Genomic DNA, 22,872 nt, shown 5'->3' with positions numbered 1-22,872 from the left:
CAAGTGGTAGAGCACTTGCCTTGAGCTGAAAAGCTCAAGGACAGCACCCAGGCCCAGACTTCAAGTCCCAGGACAGACAAAAAAAGAAAGAAAGAAAGAAACCACTTAACATTTGTAACATGAAACTAAGAGCATCAGCCAGTTGACAGGTCTCTGTTTCAACTCTAAGCTTAGAGGGGAGGATATTCTTTTTTTTTTTTCTCTTTTTGGGTCCGGTCGTGGGGCCTGAATTCTGGGCCTGAGCTCTGTCCCTCAGCTCTTCAGCTCAAAGCTGGCACTCCAACACTTGAGCCACAGCACCACTTCTGGCTTTTTTTCTTATGTGCTGCTGGAGAATCGAACCCAGGGCCTCAAGCATGCAAGGCAAGTGCTCTACCACCGAGCCACCTTCCCAGCCCCGAGGGGAGGATATTCTAATGGGACCTAAGCATTTGTGGGTTCTATCAAACATTGGTAAAAATCCAGACCTATGTGGTACAATCACTTGGGCTAAGAACACCTTCCCCATTCTAGAAATGGAATCCACCCCATCACCATTCCCCACCTACTAGCATGGTGGAGGACTATGCCCAGTTCAGGGCCTTTCTCCAACAACTCCAGCACCTAAAGCCTATCTCCAGCCATCCATGGGAGTTCACATGACCAGGCCTGCTTTTTGGCTGCCCGCCCATAGGCTGGCAAGTTAGGAACTCAAATGCAGACTCTAGCCTAGACAAAGTCAAAAGCCATGGAAGCACTGCCCTCTCCTTCCCTTCTTCTGGCTTTACTGCTAGTTGCTTAAAGACACTGAATCAGAAAGTATGTTTTCAACAGGGACACATACAGAAGTAACATAAACATACATGCCAACAGTCCCCAGAGATCAATGCTCTACCCTACCAATTTCCACAACTCACAGATTCTTTTTTTTCCCCCCACCCTTTATCAAGATGCAAGCCATCACCTCCCCGCTTTTCCTTTATTAAGTGCTTAAAAACCAAATTCTTAGCAAACCTACCTGTCTATACTCTGAGGTAACCTTACACTCATGGTTTCTCGGTGTCCCCAGGGTTCCAGAATCTTGAAGTCTTGGCGTCTTGATCAAGACTAAATCTCGTTGCAATTTTTAAGAAAGGTAAGAGGAGGGCCGTCCAACTTGAAGATTGAATCCTTTTTTCTTCCAGCTCTCAGGACCCTGGTGACTGCAGCTCCATTCTACTTCTACCAGTTAACATGGTCTCCTTTTTTGGCCCCTTTCCCCTCCCCCCGCTTAAAAAAAAAACACGAAAAGAAAAGAGGAAAAACTATGACCTTCTTAAAAACCAAAATCCCAACCACAAATCTCTTCAAGTTTAGCACTGTGGGCTAAAAAAAAAAAAAAAAAGAATCACATAAAGAAAGTGCGTTCAAATATCAGTCTTAACTGCAAAACACAGATAAAAAACATCCTTTTAATCCAGTTTTCCCAGCTGTCCTTCTGTTGGCAAGGAAGCCTCAAGCTCCAAAAGGTGGAAAAAAATTTTTTTCTGATCTCCAATGTTTAAATTGACAACAGCAGAGTCATTCGAGGGAAGGAAAGAAAAAACAAGATGACTATATTCGAAATGACACTTGGAAAAAAATCTTCCAGGTGATTGTACAATTAAAAAAAAATAAATAAAACCATACAATAGTATGTACACTGCACCACTCCTTATCAGTCCAACGCGACCATTCCCAATCCTGGGAATAAAAATCAGTGGATTTTTCTTTAAAAATAAAAAAAGGAAGCTTTTACATTCAAGATTCTTAAATTCTGAAATAACCACACACAAAAACAACAAAAATCACAGAACATCTAAAAGGCTGTTGACGTTTTTTAAACGGCAGCACTGCCCCACAAACCAGAGAGAAGCTCTGAAAATATTCCTTCCTTTTTCTTTTCCCTTTAAACTTGCAGGTTCCTCCACCTACCTCAGCCGGATCCTCTGACCCAGCCTACGTTCGGCCTTTTTCTGAAAGACAATTTCCTGAGTTACTTCTGCTGGTTTGCAGCTCCACATCCAGGCTCTGAAATTCTCTCTCGCCTCAGCCTCCATGAAACGGAGATTTCGCTTCCTCTCGTTCCCTTTCTCTCTCTCTCTCTCTCTTTTGCTCCCGATCAAAAAAAAAAACACAAAACAAAAATTGCTTCCTTATTATTATTCCTTTTGGACAATTATTGTGGATTTGAGTTCGGGTGGATTTTTCCTCCGCATCAGCTCCTAGAAAATCCGGACGCCTCGGCCTCTTTCCTCCCTCGCGTCCCTACCCAAGCTCAGGCAGGAGCCCACAGCTCCCGCCGCGGGACCACCAGCCGGGCCTGGGCTCCCCGCCCCGCTCGTCCGCCCGGCCGCCCGCCGCGCTCCGGCCTCCGCAGCCGCTCGGGACTCGGGTTCGGGTGCTGGTTGAGAAGAAGCGGCGGCGTCCCGCGTCGGGCTCCCGGCGTCGCGGCCCCGCTCGCCTCCTTCCGGGCCCCTTCCCCCTCCTCTGCTCACCGCTTGTCGGGCGCAGGCCCGGCCGGCGCCCCCTCCCGCCCGGCTCGGCGCCCGCTCCCGCCCCGCTCGGCGCCCTGCTCCTTCCCCGAGAGCCTTTCTCCTTCCCTCGCTCCGAAGGGGGCGTGGCCGCGGGCTCCTCCCCTTCGCCGCGCTGCGCCGCGCCGCGCCGCGCCGCGCCGCGCCGGCCCCCGCCTGCCGGCCTTTCCCCTCACGCCGCCGCGGCCAAGCGGGATGGGGGGGGGGGGGGGGGGGCGGGGCTGGCTGACTGAAAGCCCTTCCCTTGGCCGCCCGCCCCCCTGGCCCGGGCCGGCTGGGGCCCGGCCCAGCCCAGCACAGGCCTCGCCTCTCGCCCGGCCTCCTGCTACTCTCGTCTCCCGCTCCTCTCCCGGTCCTCTCCTGGGCCCCTCGGTCGCCTGTCCTGCCTCAGCGCGGCCTAGCAGGTCCCGGTGCGGCCTGCGGGCGACCTGGCTCCACCCCGCGCGGCCTTGAGCGCCGCCACCTTGGGCCCTTTCCCTGACTCAGCCCCTGGTCCCCACCTTTGTTTCCCACGGCTTCCCACCCACCCTGCCGCGGCGCCCGCGGTGCTCAGGGATCACCGCTGTGGCCCGTCCTCTCTAGTATTTTCCAAGGGTCTGTCGTGGATTAGCACGGGTGCCATACCGGGCCGTTGGTTAAGTCGATGGAATAGGCTTTCCACGGCTATTCTATTTTCATAACTTACAATCTTACAGTCGCAGTGTGTCTACCTGGCATTGGTCAGGTCTCCAGGGTTGTGATTAAAAGTAAGATTCAAGCCAGGCGCTGGTGGCTCAAGCCTGTAATCCAAACTACTCAGGAGGCTGAGATCTGAGGATCGCTGTTCAAAGCCAGCCGGGGCAGGAAGGACCGTGAGACTCTTACCTCCAACAAAGCGCCAGAAAACTGGAAGTGGTGCTGTGGCTCAAGTGGTAGAGCGCTAGCTTTGAGCTCAAGAGCTGAGGGACAGCGCCCAGGCCCAGAGTTCAAGCCCCATGACTGACAAAAAAGAAAAAGAAAAAAAGATTCAAAGGGAACTCTTCTGTCTGGACTGGAGAGTGGACTTTGTCTTTTGAACTAGAGAAATACTCTACAGTCATGGTATGTTTGCATATATGCTGTCTTCCACATTCCCTGTTCTTGCAGGTGGAGGGGGGGGGTAGGTATGTACTTGTAAATTTACTCATGCACATTCCTAACCTCTGAGTGCCCCCCCCCCCACACACACACTTGTGCATAGCAAAGAAGAAAAGGGAAAAAGTAACTGATAAGTACCAACTGAGGATTTACTAGAACCCAGAGTTTTCCATAAACTCTATCCAGTACAGCTTGGCAAATAGTAAATGTTCACCAAAGGCCAATTGTGTTAGTGGCCTGGTCCCCAGCCTGAGAGTGGTGAAAGTGGTGAAAGCTTTAAAGGGGAAGAAGGGTTCTTAGGTTCCTTGTGAAGGATCTCTAAGTCATCAGAACCGGTGCCCTGAAAGAGAGTTAGGAACCTCAGTCTTTTCCTCTCTTGCTCCCTTGGTAAGGTGAGTGATTTTGCTTTTCTATGCATTTTCGGTGTAATGTGTTGCTTAGCTATAGACTCAGAGGAACAGGGCCAGTTGATCATGAATTGAAACCTCCATACTGAGCCAAGTAAATCTTTGGTCTTTCATAAATTATCTCAGGTGTTTATTACAGTGACAGAAAGCTAACACAAACCTGCTGCCTATCCACCAATCCCTAAGTTAGAACCCCAAAGATGCATTCTGCCCCACACTTGACACAGTACAGGCCAAATTGCTTCTGGTTTTATTGTCTTTCCCATACCACTTGTGCAGAGAATATTCCCAAATGTAGCTGGGTGCCGGTGGCTCACGTCTAGCTACTTAAGGAGGCTGAGATCTGAGGATCGCTGTTCAAAGCCAGCAGAGCAGGAAAAGTCTGTGAGAATCTTATCTCCATTAAACTACTAGAAAACTGGAAGTGGTGCTGTGGCTCAAATGGTAGAGTGCTCACTTTGAGCTGAAGAGTTGAGGGACAGCACCCAGGCCCAGAGTTTAAGCCTCATGACCAGAAAAAAAAAAAGAATGTTCCCAAATGTTGGCACTTCTGTGGTAATAGATCAGTGGTCACCAAATACTTAAAAATATAATTTTCTTAGTATATGTAATATTTGTGTGTGTGTGTGTGTGTGTGTGTGTGTGTATGTGTGTGTGTATGTGTATGCTGGTCCTGGGGGCTTGAATTTAGAGCCTGGGCACTGTCCCTGAGCTCTTTTGCTCAAGGCTAGTAAGTATTCTACCACTTGAGCCACAGCTCCACTTTCAGGTTTTTTTGGTAGTTAATTGGAAATAAGAGTCTTATGAACTTTATTGCCAAGGCTGGCTTTGAACCAGAATCTTCAGATTTCACCCTCCTAAGTAGCTAGGATAACAGGCCACTGGTGAACCACTGGTGCCTGTATATGTAATATTATTAAACAACTATATATATGCATTTTACTACATATTTTATAAAACATTATAAACCCGAAAACATTTCTCCCTAGTGTAGAAATTTTAAAAGGTTAAAATACAGGTTTATATATTTTTAAACTAGCTACTGATGATTTAAACATATAATCCTAACTACCTCAGTGGCTGAGATCTGGTTGATATGTAGATTGAGCAGGAAAGTCTGTTAGAACTTTTCACAAGTAGGAGCCAGCTCAGGGGTCTGGGCCTGTCATTCTAACTATGACTAGAAGGCTTAAATAAATAGATGGTCATACAGGTGAGTACCTGGATAGAAACTAAAACCCTATCTCAAAATGACACCAGGAAAGGGCTAAAAGTGAGGTTCAGCACCACACTTAAGGCCATGAGTTCCTACCCAATACCACCAATAAATAAATAAATACACTTTTTTTTTGGGGGGGGGGGGAGTCAGTCACGGGTCTTGAACTCTGGGCTTCAGTGCTGTCCCTGAGCTCTTCAGCTCAGGGTGAGCACTCTACCACTTGAGCCACAGCACCACTTCCAGTTTTCTGGTGGTTAATTAGAGATAAGAATCTCACAGACTTTCCTGCCTGGGCTGGCTTTAAACCACCGATCCTCAGATCTCAGGCTCCTGAGTAGCTAGGATTACAGGTATGAGTCACTAGCACCCAGTCATAAATACACTTTTGAAATCACCTTTTTCCTTTTTTTTAGTGAAAATGTCTACCTTAACTTGAAAAAAAAAAGTAGTATATCCTTGATTACACTCAATAAATCACAATGCTCATTTTCCAATCCTATTCATTGATGATACAAATCTTTGATTCCAAATCCACTAGAAAATTTGCATCTGAAGTCAATCAGTTCTTGAATGATTGAAAGGTGTTACATTTTTATTAAGGTGTTAAAAATCACTAAGACATCCCATTTAGATTTAAAAAGCAGGTTTAAATACTCAGTTTCCTACTTTTTCAAAATTGGAAATATTTTAGTAATTTGTTTACAAAATGCTTCTCATTAGAAAAGCAGTGACTTTCTCATAGGCTTGTCATCCTCATCTTAAAGGGACTGAGTAAGTGGGTGCTTTTGTTGTATTTTGAAAGTAAATGCTAAGCAGATACTCTCGAAAGACATTCTCAAAGAACACTGTGAAATAAAATGTGTATCTCTTTTTTGTTCAATATCTCAAGACTTTCCCAGGAGACTGCCAGCCTACAGAGCAAAGATTTTCATGGTCATTCTTTCTGTCACTAAGAAAAGAAAACCCAAAAACATAAACTTTGTGGCAATGAAGAGGCTTGCTTTTGTCTAGAGGATGGCATAATACTGAAGAAAATAATTGTCAACTATGATGTTACCTTTGGTTCTTGGAAACTCCTTACTACTGCATGTGACAGATGTCTTCTGACACAGTGCCTGAGTCCACTAGGGCACTAGTAATTAGGAAAGCTTAAATAATTACTTTTGCTATAGCTAAATACTGTTCTGGGTACATTCTTAAGTATTTTCCTTATGCCTACCAGTGCAGTGCATCTCCATGCACACTACACTTTGAGGAGTACAAAGTAGCTTGCTTTTATTTATTTATTTATTTATGTAGGTTGTGGGTCTTGAACTCTGGGCCTGGACACTGTCTCTCAGCTCTTCAGATCAAGGCTATTGCTCTACCACTTGAGCCATGGCACCATTTCTGGTTTTCTGGTGGTTAGTTGCAGATAAGAGTCTTACGGACTTTCTTGCCCATCCTCAGATCTCAGCCTCCTGCGTAGCTAGGATTATAGGCGTGAGCTACTGGTGCCGGCTTTTATTTATTTATTTATTTTTGCCAGTCCTAGGGCTTAAGCTCAAGGCCTGGGCACTGTCCCTGAGCCTCTCTGTGCTCTACTACTTCAACCACAGCACCACTTCCAGCTTTTTGTAGACAAGCACTCTACCACTAACCCACATTCTCAGCCCCAAAGTGGCTTTTAAAGGACAGGTCCTTGAAGTTAGTTGGCCATTTAAATGAACTGCAAATCTTACTTTAAAAGCCAAAATAGAGTAGATTGTGTCCAAGACAAAACTAGTTTTAAGGATCTGGAAGTAGTGTTGATTGTTGGAAAGAGCACTGCATTAAGAATCCAAAGAACTGAGCCGGGCGCTGGTGGCTCATGCCTGTAATCCTAGCTACTCAGGAGGCTGAAATCTGAGGATCGCAGTTCAAAACCAGCCCGGGCAGGAGAGACCGTGAGACTCCTATCTCCAATAAACCACCAGAAAACCGGAAGTGGCGCTGTAGCTCAAGTGGTAGAGCGCTCGCCTTGAGCTGAAGAGCTGAGGGACAGCGCCCAGGCCCAGAGTTCAAGCCCCACGACCGACAAAAAAAAAAAAAAAAAAAGAATCCAAAGAACTGAATTTACTCTGGACTGTATCCCTTTCTAGTTTGTGATTTGCCATCTTTAGGTTGTGTGGATTTAATAAGATCAAGTTTGTTCTCTGTAAACTATAATGTATAGGGCAGGAAAATCAGGATTAATGTTGGTAAGTAATCATTTGAATTCATGTGGTTCTTTTGACTTTTTCCTACACAACTAGATAATAGATGAATCCTTTCCCTCTATCTGGTGTGATAGGAAGGGCATTACCTGTTTATATTCATTTACAGTTAAGGAAACTATGGCTCAGAGAGATTTTAGGTAATTTGCATCAAATCCTATTGATTGATAGACTGAAGTTAGAATTTATCCCTGTGAGAAGCAAAGGAAAGGGTAAGTATAATTAGCTTTTATTTTCTGGGATTGTAGAAACAATATTTAATTAAGTAGACAAAGGAGAGTAATGATGTAGAACTTTGAAGGGATCACAGAATAAATTCTAGAGAAACAACTTTGTTCTTGGGCAAACATCCCCAGAGCAAAAAAAAATTGGACCCTGAGTTGCAATTATTGCCCTTCAAGGGTGCTATTAAGGGATAGGCTTGGGAAAATAAAATCACCACTGGAAAGATCATGCCATTATTTACTAGAGATCTTTTCTATCTTTTTCCTAGCTTTAGGTTTTTTTTGAGACAGAGTCTCCCTGTATAGTATAGAATAACTTCCAATTTGTGACCTTCTTGCTTCAGTCTACAAAGTAGCTAAGATAATGTAGTGGGCATAAATTAAGGTTTTTTTGGTTGTTGTTGTTGTTTTTGTTTGATTTTTGTTTTTGGTGCTCATCTTGGAGCTAGAACTTAGGGTCTGATTGCTGTCTCTGAGCTTTTGTGTTCAAGGTTAGTGCTCTACCACTTGAGCCACAGCTCCACTTCCAGCTTTTTAGTGATTAACTAGAGATAAGAGTCTCATATACTTTTCTTGCCAGTGCTGGTTTGGAACCTTGGTCCTTAGAGCTCAGCCTCCTATGTAATTAGGATTATAGGCATGAGCCATCAGTGGCTGGCTAATATAGTCTTTAGTTCTAAGGCTGAGAAAGTTTTATTGGTTTGTTTGTTTGTTTTGGCAGGCATGGAGCTTGAACCCTGGGTGTGGGCGCTATCCCTCAACTCTTCAGCTCAAGGCTAGCACTCTACCACTTGAGCCACAGGACCACTTCCAGTTTTCTGGTGGTTTATTAGAGATAAAAGTCTCACAAACTGGGCTGGGAAGGTGGCTCAGTGGTAGAGCACTTGCCTTGCATGCATGAGGCCCTGGGTTCGATTCCTCAGCACCATAAGCAAAAAGGAAAAAAGCTGGAAGTGACGCTGTGGCTCAAGTGGTAGAGTGATAGCCTTGAGCACAGAGAGGCTCAGGGATAGTGCCCAGGCCCAGAGTTCAGGCCCCACAACCAGACCCCCCCCCCCAAAAAAAAAAGTCTCAAACTTTCCTGCCCAAGCTGGCTTTGAACCGCAATTCTCAGATCTCAGCCTCCTAAGTAGCTAGGATTACAGGCATAAGCCACTGACACTGGCATATTAGGCTTTTTGGTTGTTTTGTTTTGATTTTACCAATCCTGGGACTCAAACTCAGGGCCTAGGCACTGTCCCTGAGCCTCTCTGTGCTCAAGGCTATCACTCTACCACTTGAGCCACAGTGCCACTTCCAGCTTTTTCTGTTTATGTGGTACTGAGGACTTGAACCCAGGGCTTCATGCATGGTAGGCAAGCACTCAACCACTAAGCCACATTCCCAGCCTAGTTGTTTGTTTGTTTGTTTGTTTGTTTGTTTTGGGTCCAGTCGTGGGTCCTGAACTCTGGGCCTGGGCACTGTCCTTCAACTCTTCAGCTCAAGGCTAGCGCTCTACCACTTTGAGCCACAACACCACTTCCGGCTTTTTTCTTTTTGCTTATGTGGTGCTGAGGGATCAAACCCAAGGCCTCATGCATGCAAGACAAGTGCTCTACCACTGAGTCACCTTCCCAGCCCCCATCCTAGTTTATTTTTTAACTGAGATTTTTCTAGAATGCCCCTGTGTAGCCAGAATAACCAATTCTAAAATCTCTGTCTGCAATCCTCAGTACTCTCTGGAGGCAAAGATCAGGAGGATCACAACTCTATCTTCACTTCCCACACCCCACACCCTACCCTTATCTCAATGAAAAGTTGAGCATGGCAGCATATACCTATCATCCCAGCTATTCAGGAAGCATAGAAGATAAAGCATAAATAGGAGGATCAGAGCCCAGAACAGATCAGTCATAAGCTCAAGACTCTACTTGAAAAATAACAACAGTGCCAGCACTTGTGGTTCATGCCTATAAATCTAGCTGCTCAGGAGGCTGAGATGTGAGGATCAGCCTGGGAAGGAAAGTCCATGAGACTCTTATCTTCAATTAACCAACAGAAAACTGGAAGTAGAGCTAGCTCAAAGTGATAGAGCACCCAGCTCAGAATTCAAACTCCAAGACTGACCAAAACAAAGGAGAGCCAGGGAACTGGTTCCATTGGAAGAATGCCTGCCTACCAAACTCAAAGGCCTGACTGAGTTAGTATCCAAGTATCTCTTTTAAAAAAACAATTAAGGGACTGGGAAGGTGGCTCAGTGGTAGAGCTCATGCCTTGCATGCCAGAGGCCCTGGGTTCAATTCCTCAGCACCACATAAGCAAAAAGAAAAAAGCCAGAAGTGGCGCTGTGGCTCAAGTGGTAGAGCACTAGCCTTGAGCTGAAGAGCTGAGGGACAGTGCCCAGGCCCAGAGTTCAGGCCCCATGACCAGACCCAAAAAAACAAACAAACATAAAAAAAAAACATTAAGGGGGCTGGGAAATTGGCTCAGTGGTAGAGCGCTTGCCTTGCATACCCGAGGCCCTGGGTTCAATTCCTCAGCACCACATAAGCAAAAAGAAAAAAGGCAGAAGTGGCGCTGTGGCTCAAGTGGTAGAGCACTAGCCTTGAGCTGAAGAGCTGAGGGACAGCGCTCAGGCCCAGAGTTCAGGCCCCACTACCAGACCCCCCCCCCAAAAAAAAAAAAAAAAAACCATTAAGGGAGCTGGGAAGGTGGCTCAGTGGTAGAGTGCTTACCTTGCATGCATGATGCCCTGGGTTCGGTTCCTCAGCACCACATAAGCAGAAAAAGCCAGAAGTGGTGCTGTGGCTTAAGTGCTAGAACATTAGCCTTGAGCTGAAGAGCTGAGGGACAGTACCCAGACTCAGAGTTCAGGCAAAACAAAACAAAAAAGCCCATTAAGGGGGCTCAGCAATAGAGTGCTTGTCTCGCATGCATGAGGCCCTGGATTCGATTCCTCAGCACCACATAAACAGAAAGGCTAGAAGTGGTAGAGTGTTACCCTTGAGCTAAAGGGCTCAGGAACAGTGCCTAAGCCCAGTTCAAGCACCACGACCCACAAAAAAAAAGAAAAAAAAAGTCCTTTAAAGTGCTGGGAATGTGACTTAGTGGTAGATTGCTTGATTAGCATTCATGAAGCCCTGGGTTTGATTCCTCAGTACCACATAAACAGAAAAAAACTGGAAGTGGTGCTGTGGCTCAAGTGGTAGAGTGCTAGCCTTGAGCAAAAGAAGCTCAGGGACTGTGGCCAGGCCCTGAGTTCAAGCCCCAGGATTGGCAAAAAAAAAAGTCCAATAGAAATAAAAGTCCATATCCTTTTATTGCCACACTCAGAATATTATGTTCATTCAATTTGTTGAATGGTTCCCAATATAATTTTATTAATAAGTAATAATACTCAAAACATATATGGTGTTTACTGCAAAAAAATACTGTTCCAAGCAAATGACAAGTATTAACCATCTGATCCTCACAATAAGCTTTGGAAGTGCACATACTTGTAAACCCATTTTCAGATGGGAAGAGGTCAAGACAGGTAAAATTATTATTTGTTCAGCTCACAGAGCTGGGAACCCAGGTTGTCTGGTTGCAGGGTCTGTGCTTGACTATCAACTATATTACAAGCATTATGCCAGACACTGGGGAAGAAAGAACCAAAGAATAATGCATAGACAGAACCTTCTCAAAAAGTAGAGGAGGTATAGGGTATAGTTCCTCAGCTCCTAGAGAGTCCTTTTCCTAATGGTACAGTGTCCAGTACATTTTCTCTTACTATTCTCAGTTCTTTGCTTCTCTTCAGTGTCCCTTGAGTTATTTTCCCCAGAGATATAACCCCATGTCACTCTTGAAGATCTCAAGGCATTTAGTGGAAAGGAACATCTCACTTAACTCCCATTGAGGAGAGGTCTGCATTGTTTGTGGGTGGAGTCTCTTCCCAAGTATACCCTATAGTCTCAAGCTTGGTACCTTTTTTGTCTGTGGTTTCCTTAGAAACCAGGACTTTGTTATCACACCCCTAGTAGCTTAGAGCAGCTGAATAGCAGAGAAGGTGCCAAGATAAATTGTGAAGAAAAATGTGTGAAAGAAAACCAGTTTTAGATTCAAGGATAGGATTCTGGGAAGTTGGTTATGTATGTGTGCATATGGGTTTTTTTTTGTTTTGTTTTTACCCTTCTAATAAAAAAAAAGTTTTTAGGATGTAATGTGAGAAACAAAACAAGGTAAGACACCCAAAAGCTGCTTTAACAAAAAATGAAGCCAGGTACTGGTGGCTCGTGTCTATAATCCTAGCTAGCTACTCAAGAGGCTGAGATCTGGTCTGGGAATGAGGCTTAGTGGTAGAGTGCTTGCCTAGCATGCATGAAGCTCTGGGTATGATTCCTCAGTACTAAATAGAAAAAACCAGAAGTGGTGCTGTGGCTCAAGTGGTAGAGTGCTAGCCATGAGCAAAAGAAGCTCAAGAACAGTGCCCAGGTACTGAGTTCAAGCTCCAGGACTGGCAAAAAAAAAAAAAAAAGGCTGAGATCTAAGGATTTTGGTTCAAAGCTAGCCTGGGCAGAAAAGTCTGTCTCTTACCTCCATTTAACTAGCAGAAAGCCAGAGGTAGAGGTATAGCTCAAGTGATACAATGCAAGCTTTGAGTGAAAAAGCCAAGTGAGAATGCTAGTCTCATTCAGGTCCTAATACTGGCACAAAAAATAATAAGGTGGGGGCTGGGAAGGTGGCTCAATGGTAGAGCGCTTGCCTTGCATGCCTGAGGCCCTGGGTTCGATTCCTCAGCACCACATAAGCAAAAAGAAAAAAGCTGGAAGTGGCATTGTGGCTCAAGTGGTAGAGCGCTAGCCTTGAGCTGAAGAGCTGAGGGACAGTGCTCAGGCCCAGAGTTCAGGCCCCACAACTGTACCCAAAAAAATATGTATATAAGGTGGCAAAGCTAGATACTGGTATCTGACACCTGTAATCCTAATTATTCTGAAGAGGCTGAGACTTGAAGGATTGTCATTGAAAGCCAGCCTGAGCAGAAAGATGTGAAACTCCCATCTCCAATTAACCAGGAAAATGCTGGGCTAGGATGTGTCTTAAGTGGTAGAGTACCAGCCCTGAGCAAAGGAGTCAACAAGAGCATGAGGCCCTGAGCTCAAGTCCTAGTACCAGCTCTCTCTCTCTCACTCACAACAATAACAAAAACAACACTGAAAAATGTTCTCTTAAATAATAAATGACATATAATAAATTCCACATGTTTAACATCACTTTTGTTCCTTTCTAATTCTTTGCTCACAACTTGACTCTCCTGATTACCTTTCCACTCCTAATCTCATCAGCAATTGATCTGTTTTTTTTTTTGTTTCTTTAGATTCATTATCAATGTCATTGAGTATATTTACTTAAAGCTTAATAATATTTGAAATGTTCAGTTTCTAATTGTTTATTTACTCCTAGTATAGAAATTATTCATTTTGCATACTTAGTTAGCTGGCACTCCACCAAATGAATCATATTGCTAGCCCAGTTTTTTGTTGGTTATTTTGAAGATGGAGTCTCAAAGATTTTCTAGCTGGCCAGTTTAGGATCACACTCCTGTGGATCTCAGCCTCAATTTTAACCATTTTAAATATTAAACATTTTTAAACACAATTGGCCGGCACACACACAAAAGACAGACAGTTATTTCTCACAGTTCTGGAGGTTGAGAAATCCAGGATCAGGGGCCACATTATTTGGTTCTGAGGAGGGATCTCTTCCTGCCTTCACACTGTGTCCTCATATGGCAGAAAAAAAAGAACTGAAGAGAATAGCCTTTCCAGTTCTCATCTTGTAAGACACCGAGGCTTTCATGAGAATGCCACATTTATAACCTCCTGATTATCATGCAAAAGCCTCATCTCCAAATATCATATTAGAGCCTAGAATTAGCTGCTCAACACAAGTATCTGGGGACAGGAATACAGTTTAGGCCATGCAAGAGACTTAATATTATTGACTCAATCATCATTCTAATTATACATCTATTTCTATTTTAGTCCATTTTAGTAATTTCTATGTTTTCATTTTATCTGGCTAATTTGTTGTAATATAATGCTTCAATAGTATTATCTTATAATCTTCTTTATTTCAATATAATAGGTAGCCCCGGATTTCTGATTTGAGTTGTTTGAGATTGTGCTCTGTTTTCTTTATCAGGTGGAGAAGAAGGATAAACACCACATTTAATTTTAGCAGCCATAGATAAGAGGTATGGATAAGAGATTCTGATCACCACTTCTGCATCTACTTGAGTGAATTTCCTACCTAAGGATTTACACAGATAATAATTTTTCCCTCTGCATTTTGAGAGGGATGTCACTGCCACTGCAGTTTTTTGCTGACAAGCTGGGCTCCCTGCTTGGTAATTCCCAAGACACTTGGCAGCTTCAGGGAGAAACTAGCACAGATGACAGCCTCTTCCAATACCTCACTAATCCTCACAGCTGGCAAGCACACAGCAGTCAGATGGGAGAGATTCTCAGCTAAGATCATAAAGACTCCATATGGGAGAGAGAGGTTGGCCTTTTCTGAAAAGTGAGTTGATATTATGGATGTAGTGGGTGGGGCTGGAGGGCTATATTGTGAGATGGGCTGAGGGATGGGGTTGGAATTGAAAGCTCCAAATGAATGTGTAGGGTGGGGTAATAAAGTTGGAAGAGCAAACATGAAATGGAGTGAACTAGAGTAAAAGGGCATTGAATGAAAAGAGAAGCTCCATCCATCTAGAGGCAGTCCTGGGTTTCACAGATACCAGAATGAAAGGCCATTGGCAGCACAGTTTTCTTTGTGAGTGGTAGCTATCTATACATCTTCATGGTGGTATTAGTGGTAAGAAACAGAGATTTGCCAAGAATTAGGCATCTAATGAGAGCTGAATGAATGGTGGCTATTGAGGCATTGGATAAGTGGATTGATAATAAAGAGATCTCCCTATTTGCTAAGATGAGTCAAGCTAGATTGCCGACATTAGCACACACACAGCAAGGCAAGCGCAGACGGAGTCCCTGGGGTTTAAAGGATAGAGCCCGTCCATGATGATATGGGGGAGCACTTGGGCATGGCTAAGGAGTAAAGAAAGCTGAACATTGATATATGAAAAATACTTGCAGCCGGGTGCTGGTGGCTCACGCCTGTAATCCTAGCTACTCAGGAGGCTGAGATCTGAGGATCATGGTTCAAAGCCAGCCAGGGCAGAAAAGTCCGTGAGACTCTTATCTCCAATTAACCACTAGAAAACTGGAAGTGGCTCTGTAGCTCAAGTGGTAGAGTGCTCGCCTTGAGCTGAAGAGTGCAGGGATAGCACCCAAGCCCAGAGTTCAAGCCCCACGACCGACCAAAAAAAAAAAAAAATTTGCAATGAGGGTAGCAAATGGAGAGACCATCATACTTCATACTGCAGGTCAAGAGCAATGCTAGGTCTGGATAGGAGTGTGTAGACTTCTAGTGCTGTGAGATGGATCAATTAAGGGAGAATTAATTCAATCCTTCATTTTTCCAGAAGAAAAAAAATGGAAGCCTAATGAGGTAACCATACTTTTCCATTTCATTCCAGCTCCACCTTGCATTTTGTCCTTAAGTTTCAGTGAGGATTTAGTTGTGTCTAAAGTCTTTAAGTTGCTTATATCTTCAACATTCCTCTCTGTATTTTATGTCCTCTCACGTATTCTTGAATAACTACCAGTTATAAAACACACCTTTGACAAACTCCTTGAAAGAATTTTCTATGTTCTTTTTTTTTTTTTTTTGGGTCCAGTTATGGGGCCTGAACTCTGGGCCTGGACGCTTTCCCTCAGCTCTTCAGCTCAAGGCTAGCACTCTACCACTTGAGACACAGCGCCACTTCCAGCTTTTTTTCTTTTTGCTTATGTGGTGCTGAGGAATCGAACCCAGGACTTCATGCATGCAAGGCAAGCGCTCTACCACTGAGCCACCTTCCTAGCCCTTCTATGTTCTTTACCTCCACTATTAATTTATCCTCGTAGTCCATAATCCAGACTAGATTTCTTCCCTGTTATATTTCTGAACTTCCCCATAGGCTGCCATCTTGCAAGGTCCAGTGGATATATTTGGGTGGCTATTGGATTCCTTTGAGACACTTGACACATTATTCACTACAACCCTAAAGCTCTGCCTTAGATTTTATGACATAACATACATTGCTTTTTAATTGTTTTTATAAAAGTGATATACAAAAGGGTTACCATTTCATAAGTCAGGAAATGAGTCCATTTCTTTTTGGACAATGTCACCCCTTCCTTTTCTCCCAGTTTTTCCCTTCCATCCCACCCATAAGTTGTATAGTTCATTTTCAATATAGTGTCTACTGAGTGCCACTGTTGCATTAGTTCATCCTCTGTCCTTCCATTTCTGTGCCCCTCCTTACCTCCCCCCCTGCAAAGACAGATAAACTAACAAACAAGACAACAAGAAAAAAAATAACTTGTTTCCATTTCCTGGAATTTATTTGGATAAATATTATTTTATATGACCAGAAGCACTGTGCCTTTGGGTTTTTTCCCAAAATATCCTCCTTTGGTCTCACTGTGTGTGAATGCCTGGTGTCCTTTATAATGTATTATGTCTTGGTATATTTTAGGTCTAGCTTTCGCATCTGAGAGAAAATATGAACTGTGTCTGAGCTTGGTTTACCTCACTTAACATGATTTGTCATAGGTTCATCCATTTCCCTGTAAATGACATAATATTATTTTGCTAATGACTTTAAATTCCATTGTGTATAAGTTCCACATTTTTTTGATCCATTCATCAATTGTAGGGCATCTTAGCTGTTTCTATAAGTTGACTATTGTGAGTAGTGCAGCAGTGGATATGGATGTGCAGTATCCTGGCACATTTTATACATATGAGCTGGGTGCTGGGCCTCATGCCTGTAGTCCTAGCTATTAAGATCTGAGGACCATTGTTTGAAGCTAGCCATGCAGGAAACTGCGTGTAAGATTCCTATATTAGTAATGTGAGATGATGGCTTCAGGTATTTTGCAGATGCTGAAGATTGGAGAAATTAAAGAACTTCCCCACAATTACACAGCAGTGTGTACATTGAATCAATTTCAAACTCCTACCCATAGTCACAGAGACACTGAATGATTTAGCAATGTCTTTCTCTCCACCTCATCCATACCTCTTTCCCTAATTGTGTACAAAGTTATCTCTTATTATCTTTTATTGTTATATAGGAATTTGATCATGAGATACAGAGAAACCATATTTGAGAGGTTGAATTGGGAGTCTTTATTACAAAGCTGGCAACTGCGAGTGGACACATGTTCCCCCAAAACTTATAACCTCAAATGTACTTAATACTGTTAGGAAACTGAGCCACTAGGGTATAAAGAAAGAGCAGACAAGCAATCTCAATAAACCATATCCACTCTCATGGAGAGTTGAAGAGGGACGCCGTGGTGACTTGAGGAGAGTCAGGAGACATGAGGCACAGTGCATTAGTGGCTGAGGTGCTGGAGACTAAATAGGGTCATGGTCAGGAGGCAGGGTCACAGGGAACGCAAGAGTTCAAAGTCTCACAAGTTCATAGTACAGGTCTGGCAGGTCCAAGTCCCTGCCTCTGTCTCTTATGAATTCCAGCATGGGGGTGGGGGTGGGGTTTCACCTCTAAGAGTTTTCAGAAGATCCCTACATTCACCAAGATACCAAGATGATGCCAGTTAGACCTAGTATCCACATTTCATTATGTCTCTGCTTAAATTCTACTGCCTAGAGAGAAAGAGAGCTATGAGCTTTCCAACTTCAATCTCATCTCCTCTTCTCCTAAATGTTATGCTGGAGCTGGCTTTGTAAGCATTATACCCACCTTTGGTCCTCAGCTCCACCCAGACCTGCTAGCCCCTCCCTCTCTCTATGCAGACCCACCTGAATTCCCATCTACCTCACTTCCTATCCCCCAGACTCTGCTGCTACCTAGATAGTGGAGGTTGCCATGTGGTCTCTCTCCTGGGCAAATATGGCTCCTCTAATAAACCTAATAATCTTTCACCTGTGCCTGCCTCTGAGTGGTTCCCTGGCATGGATGTGACAGAAACTTTAATTGATCCTTTCGGGCTTGAGCTAGATCATATTTGTTCATGAGACCCAGGGAATTCTTAAGTCAAATAAAGTTATATGGGCAGCTTGGGGTTGGCCAGGTGGAAGTATTTATACTATGAAGATTAGCAAACACTGCTAATCAATCCTAATCCTGTTTGTTTGCTTCACAGCATTTAACACAATTTGAGATTTTTGTGTTAAGAATTTTACTCCCAGGTTACACTATTTACCTTATATAATGTGATAATTAAATGATTTATAGTTATTATTATAGTTTACATATGAAATATCCTCTTCTAGCTCATATGCTGACTTGGTCCCCAGCTAGTCAGAGATACTAAAAACTTTAGGAGGTGGGTCTTAGGAAGTAGGTCACTGAGGGTGTGCTATTGAAGTTTATATCAGATCCCAATCCCTTCCTCCATTCTCTTCTCCCTGTTTGCCATGAGAAGAAGAACCTTTTCCATCAGATGCTCCTGCCATGATGAGATTCTGATCAAACAGTCATGGATCAAGCCTTCTAAAACCATGAACTAAAATAAGTCCTTCCTCCTAGAAGTTTTTTATGTCAGACATCTAGTCACAACATAAGAAAACTGGTACCACAGAAGTGAGGTCCTGCTATGACAAAATCTGATCATGTGGGTCTTAAGCCTTGGAACTGGTTTGCTGAAAAGTTTGCAGATGTGGACTAGGGAAGTCCTAGGATTCTAGGAAGTGATATTTAATGGCCAGTTCTGGTGCAGGCCCAGAAGACTTGAATCCGTCAGGAATGCTGACAGTACAAGCTCAACTCATGCAGTTTTTAGATGGAAATGAGGACTTCATGGGGAATTGGACTAGAGGTAATTTGTGTTACATTCTTTTTTTTTTGGGGGGGGGGTCCGGTCGTGGGGCCTGAACTCTGGGCCTGGGTGCTGTCCCTCAGCTCTTCAGCTCAAGGCTAGCGCTCTGCCACTTGAGCCACAGCGCCACCTCCGGCTTTTTTCTTTTTGCTTATTTGGTGCTGAGGAATCGAACCCAGGGCCTCAGGCATGCAAGGCAAGCGCTCTGGCACTGAGCCACCATCCCAGCCCCAATTTGTGTTACATTCTGACAAAGAACTTCTCTACATTTTGTCCATAATATCCTGAGATTGCATGAGGCTGAAAGTAAAGATGATTGGCCTAGCATTTGGTCTGTGGCCAAAAGCAAAGTGCAAAGACTTGTGCAGCTTGATCAGAAAAGCCAATTTAAGCTTAAAGCTAAGGAAGGCAGGGTTTCTGAAGAAAGTGGTACTCTTCAAAAAATGAATCAATTACTTTGTATCTAGGACAATGGGAAAGATGTCTTGAAGGCATCTCAGGAATTGGTCAGACCACACCCATGTCAGCCTCCAGTGTATTAAAGAACAAGCTCATTTGAAAGACTTCTTGCTAGGAGATTGGCTCCTGAGTGACTTGCTCACAAAGGACAGCAGAGGAAAGTGTTTCCCCAGACTTACTTTCAGAGGCTTGTGAAGCCACTTTCAAAGGGGATTTCCTACTGCTTGAGCTGGCAGCACACTTTGGCATCTTCTATATAATGCTGGGTTTGCAGGCATGCAAACTCCAAGTGTTGTGAAGTCTTGGAGCCTTCCACCCAAATTTCAAAGGAAGACTGGAAGGCAGGCAATGTATGTCAGGGTCAACCCGAAAGCTTGATGTAAAGCCTCTGCTGCAATGGAGATCCCAAGATGTTGGAGGTGCCAAGAACTTGGAGTCTGCAGAGGAAAGCTGCAGGCTATGACAAAGCCAGCCTATGAGAGAGGCAATGTAAAGCCAAAGGGTTCCAAGCCTGTTAGAGTTCACATCAGGACACCATATGTCCCAGATGTTGAGCATGGAGCTACAATATTTAATGTTTGCCCTGCCAGATTTCACTCTTGCTTTGGTCTGATCATTCCTTGCTATTCCTCCATTTTTCTCTTTTGTAATGGGAAGGTTTAGTCTGCTATTGTATCTTGTAAGTATGTAGTGTGTGTGTGTGTGTGTGTGTGTGTGTGTGTGGGCATGTATGTGTGCATGTGTGTGTGTGAATGTGTGTGCTGGTCCTGGGGCTAGAACTCTGGGCCTGGATACTGTTCCTGAGCTTTGTTCAAAGCTAGCTCTCTATCAGTTGAGCTATAGCTCCACTTCTGGCTTTTTGGTAGTTAATTAGAGATAAGAGTCTCATAGACTTTCTTGCCTATGCTGGTTTAAAACTGTAATCTTCAGATTCCAGCCTCCTAAGTAGCTAGAATTACAGGTATGAGTCTCTGGTGCCCAACCTTATCTTTTATTTTACAGAGATCCACAGCCAAGAGTTTGGCCTTGAGTCAGGGAAGACCAGACTAAGATTTGTGAACAATATTGGAACTGTTAAGACCATGAGAACTCTTGGAAATGGACCACATGCACTTTGCATTATGTGATGGACAGGAGCCTTTGAGGCCAGAGGCAGAATGTTGTGGTTTGAATATGAAATGTCCCCCACAGGCTCACATGTTAAACATTTGGTTCCCAACAGATGGTGCTATTTTGGGAGATGCTATATTCTTTAGGCGGTAGGTCTTAGGAAGAGAATAGGTCACTGAGGGAGGAGAAGGTGCCTTTGAAGATTATATCTGGTTCTAGGTCTCTTCCTTGGTCTCTCTACTTCCTGTCTCCCATGAGGTGAAGAACTTCCTCTGCTATACACTTCTACTTGCGATGGTGTTCTGACCAAACAATCATGGACTCCATTCTCTGAAACCATGTGCTAAAATAAATCCTTTGTCCTTTAAGCTGTTACAACAGGCATTTTGTCTGGTATGTATTAAACATTCAATAAAAGTTATCCTATGAACTCATGAATTTTAGTCTATGTATATTTTGTCTAGTGTGTATCTGTACTGGCTCATAAGAGCCAGTTGTACACCTCTCTTCCCAATTCTACATCCACTGTGGTCATGTAGCTAGAGAGCCTATGACAGGTGTATGTATACCATTGGTATTTGGCAAATGCTTTCAACCAGGACCTTTTTTTTTCTTTTTGGAGAACAGTGTCCAATATGCTATTTATCCAGTGCCTGGTACTCAGTAGGCATTCAATATATTTTATCTCATGTATTTATCATTTGAGGTCTTTTTAGCCATGCCTTGAACTGACTTATTGCAGAACTCCCTTCCATAGGAGACCCTTGCTGAGGAAATTACTGGGCTATCATTTGCATGTTTCTTGGCTGCTCTCTAAAAGCAAACCTTGACATTCCTCCCTCTAGTTCTGGTTTCTTGGAAACAATTTACAAAGGGCAAGAAAGATGGGAGGCAAGAAGGCCATCAGAAGTGACCTATCTGCATGATTAGAGCTGTTTCAAGTTTCTTATGAGTCAATATCAATGTCTGTGCGCTTTCTCCTAGACTGCTATTTGCATTTTCAGCCTTGAGGTTTCTGTGAGAATGTCAGGATGCCAGAGGGAAGGTCATCAAACTCACCAAGCACACTAGGCACAATAAGAAAATAATGTGTGGAATTGATGACAGGTATTTGAGACCATCATGGAAGAGCCTCAGGGTGTATGAGGGGTCAATGAGTAGATGGAGCATGGTAAGAAAGGGTAGGAAGCAGGAGGCTCTACTTTGAAGAGGGTGCTTTATAAGTCTCTTTGCTGGCCGGGTTTGAGTGCAGGAACATCTATATTGAAAGCAGATGTGAGATCATGTATCAATCTAGTTGTCACTTCTTTCAATCTCCTTACTTATTTGTATTTGTTTATTTATTTTGTGCCGGACATGGGGCTTGAACTAAGGGCCTGGATGCTATGAACTTTTTCTCTCAAGGCTAGCACTCTATCACTTGAGCCAGCTCCACTTCTGGCATTTTGGTATTTAATTGAAGGTAAGAGTCTCACAAACTTCCCTACCTCAGATCTCAGCCTCCTCAGTAGCTAGGATAAAGTGTGAGACATTGATGTTCCCTTTTTTATTTTTATGTAAATTAATAGCAAAGCTTCAAATATTCTTAATGATTATGTGTTAGAGAGGTGTAGAGATGGAGAAGGGAAGATATATGACATGTTTATCATTAAAATTACAGAGGGATGCTAGTGGTTCACACCTGTAATCCTAGATACTCAGGAGGCTAAGATCTGAGATTTCTAGTTCAAAGACAGCCTGGGTAGAAAAGTCCCCATGAGACTCTATCTCCAATTAACCATTCAAAAACCAAAAGTGGCACTGTGGCTCAGGTAGTAGAACACTAGCCTTGAGGCTCAGAGTCAGCACCTAGGCCCTGAGCTCAAGCCCTACAACTCACAAAAATAAGTAAAATAATTAACACTACCATAGGATAGCAGCTTCAAAATAAAGATGCCCTTACTGTTTACACTTTCTAACAATAGCACATACTTTTGCAATGTGATATAGTTATGACAGGTAATATTCCCAATGTGTATGTGCTCTGTGTGTGTGTGTGTGTGTGTGTGTGTGTCTGTGTGTGTGTGTGTGTGTGTGTGTGTGTGTCTGTGTGTGTGTGTATGTGTGTGTGTGTGTTGAAACTGAACTTAGAGCTTTGTGATCTTCTTAGCTGTTTTTGCTCAGCGTTGGTAATCTACCACATATCCACTCTCAGATTTTTGCTAGTTAATTAGAGAACAGGCTGGCTTTGAATCTCAATTCTCAGACTTCAGACTCTGGAGTAGCTAGGATGACAGGCATGAACCACTAGTGCCTGGCTGCCATTACCTTTTTTTTTTTTTTTTTTGGTCATGGGTCTTCTTGAACTCTGGGCCTGAGCGCTGTCCCTGTGCTCTTCAGCTCAAGGCGAGTGCTCTACTGCCACTTGAGCCACAGCACCACTTCCAGTTTTCTGGTGGTTAATTGGAGATAAAAATCTCAAGGACTTTCCTGCCCTGGCTAGCTTTTGAACTGTGATCCTCAGATCTCAGCCTTCTGAGCACCTAGGATTATAGGCCTGAGCCACCGGCACCCAGTGACATTTACTTTTAACTTTTTGTAATTTTCATTAAAATGATGTGGTCCTGCCAAGTGCTGGTGACTCATGCCTGTAATCCTAGCTACTCAGGAATCTGAGATC

At 43.7% G+C, this 22,872-nt stretch overlaps 1 protein-coding gene across 8 annotated transcripts in view; it reads right to left on the bottom strand.

Moving 5' to 3' along the window:
- Arhgef11 (Rho guanine nucleotide exchange factor 11) overlaps positions 1–2,346 on the bottom strand; it is a 105,180-nt gene extending 102,834 nt beyond the window's left edge. For 5 of the 8 annotated variants that reach the window (XM_042681692.1, XM_042681694.1, XM_042681696.1 and 2 more), the window contains exon 1: positions 998–2,345. In XM_042681692.1, coding sequence (XP_042537626.1) covers positions 998–1,029 — 32 coding nt within the window. In that variant the 5' untranslated portion in view covers positions 1,030–2,345. Of the gene's footprint in view, positions 1–997 lie in introns of all 8 variants that reach the window. The other 3 variants (XM_042681695.1, XM_042681693.1, XM_042681691.1) reach the window with 2 other exon arrangements.
- Positions 2,347–22,872: the final 20,526 nt, after the last annotated feature.

Source organism: Dipodomys spectabilis, unplaced genomic scaffold (genome assembly GCF_019054845.1).
Source record: "Dipodomys spectabilis isolate Male_0828 unplaced genomic scaffold, ASM1905484v1 ptg000069l, whole genome shotgun sequence".
In the NCBI taxonomy this organism is placed as follows: domain Eukaryota; kingdom Metazoa; phylum Chordata; class Mammalia; order Rodentia; family Heteromyidae; genus Dipodomys; species Dipodomys spectabilis.
Note: the sequence above shows the minus strand (reverse complement) of the source record. Positions and strands in the feature narration are given on the sequence as shown.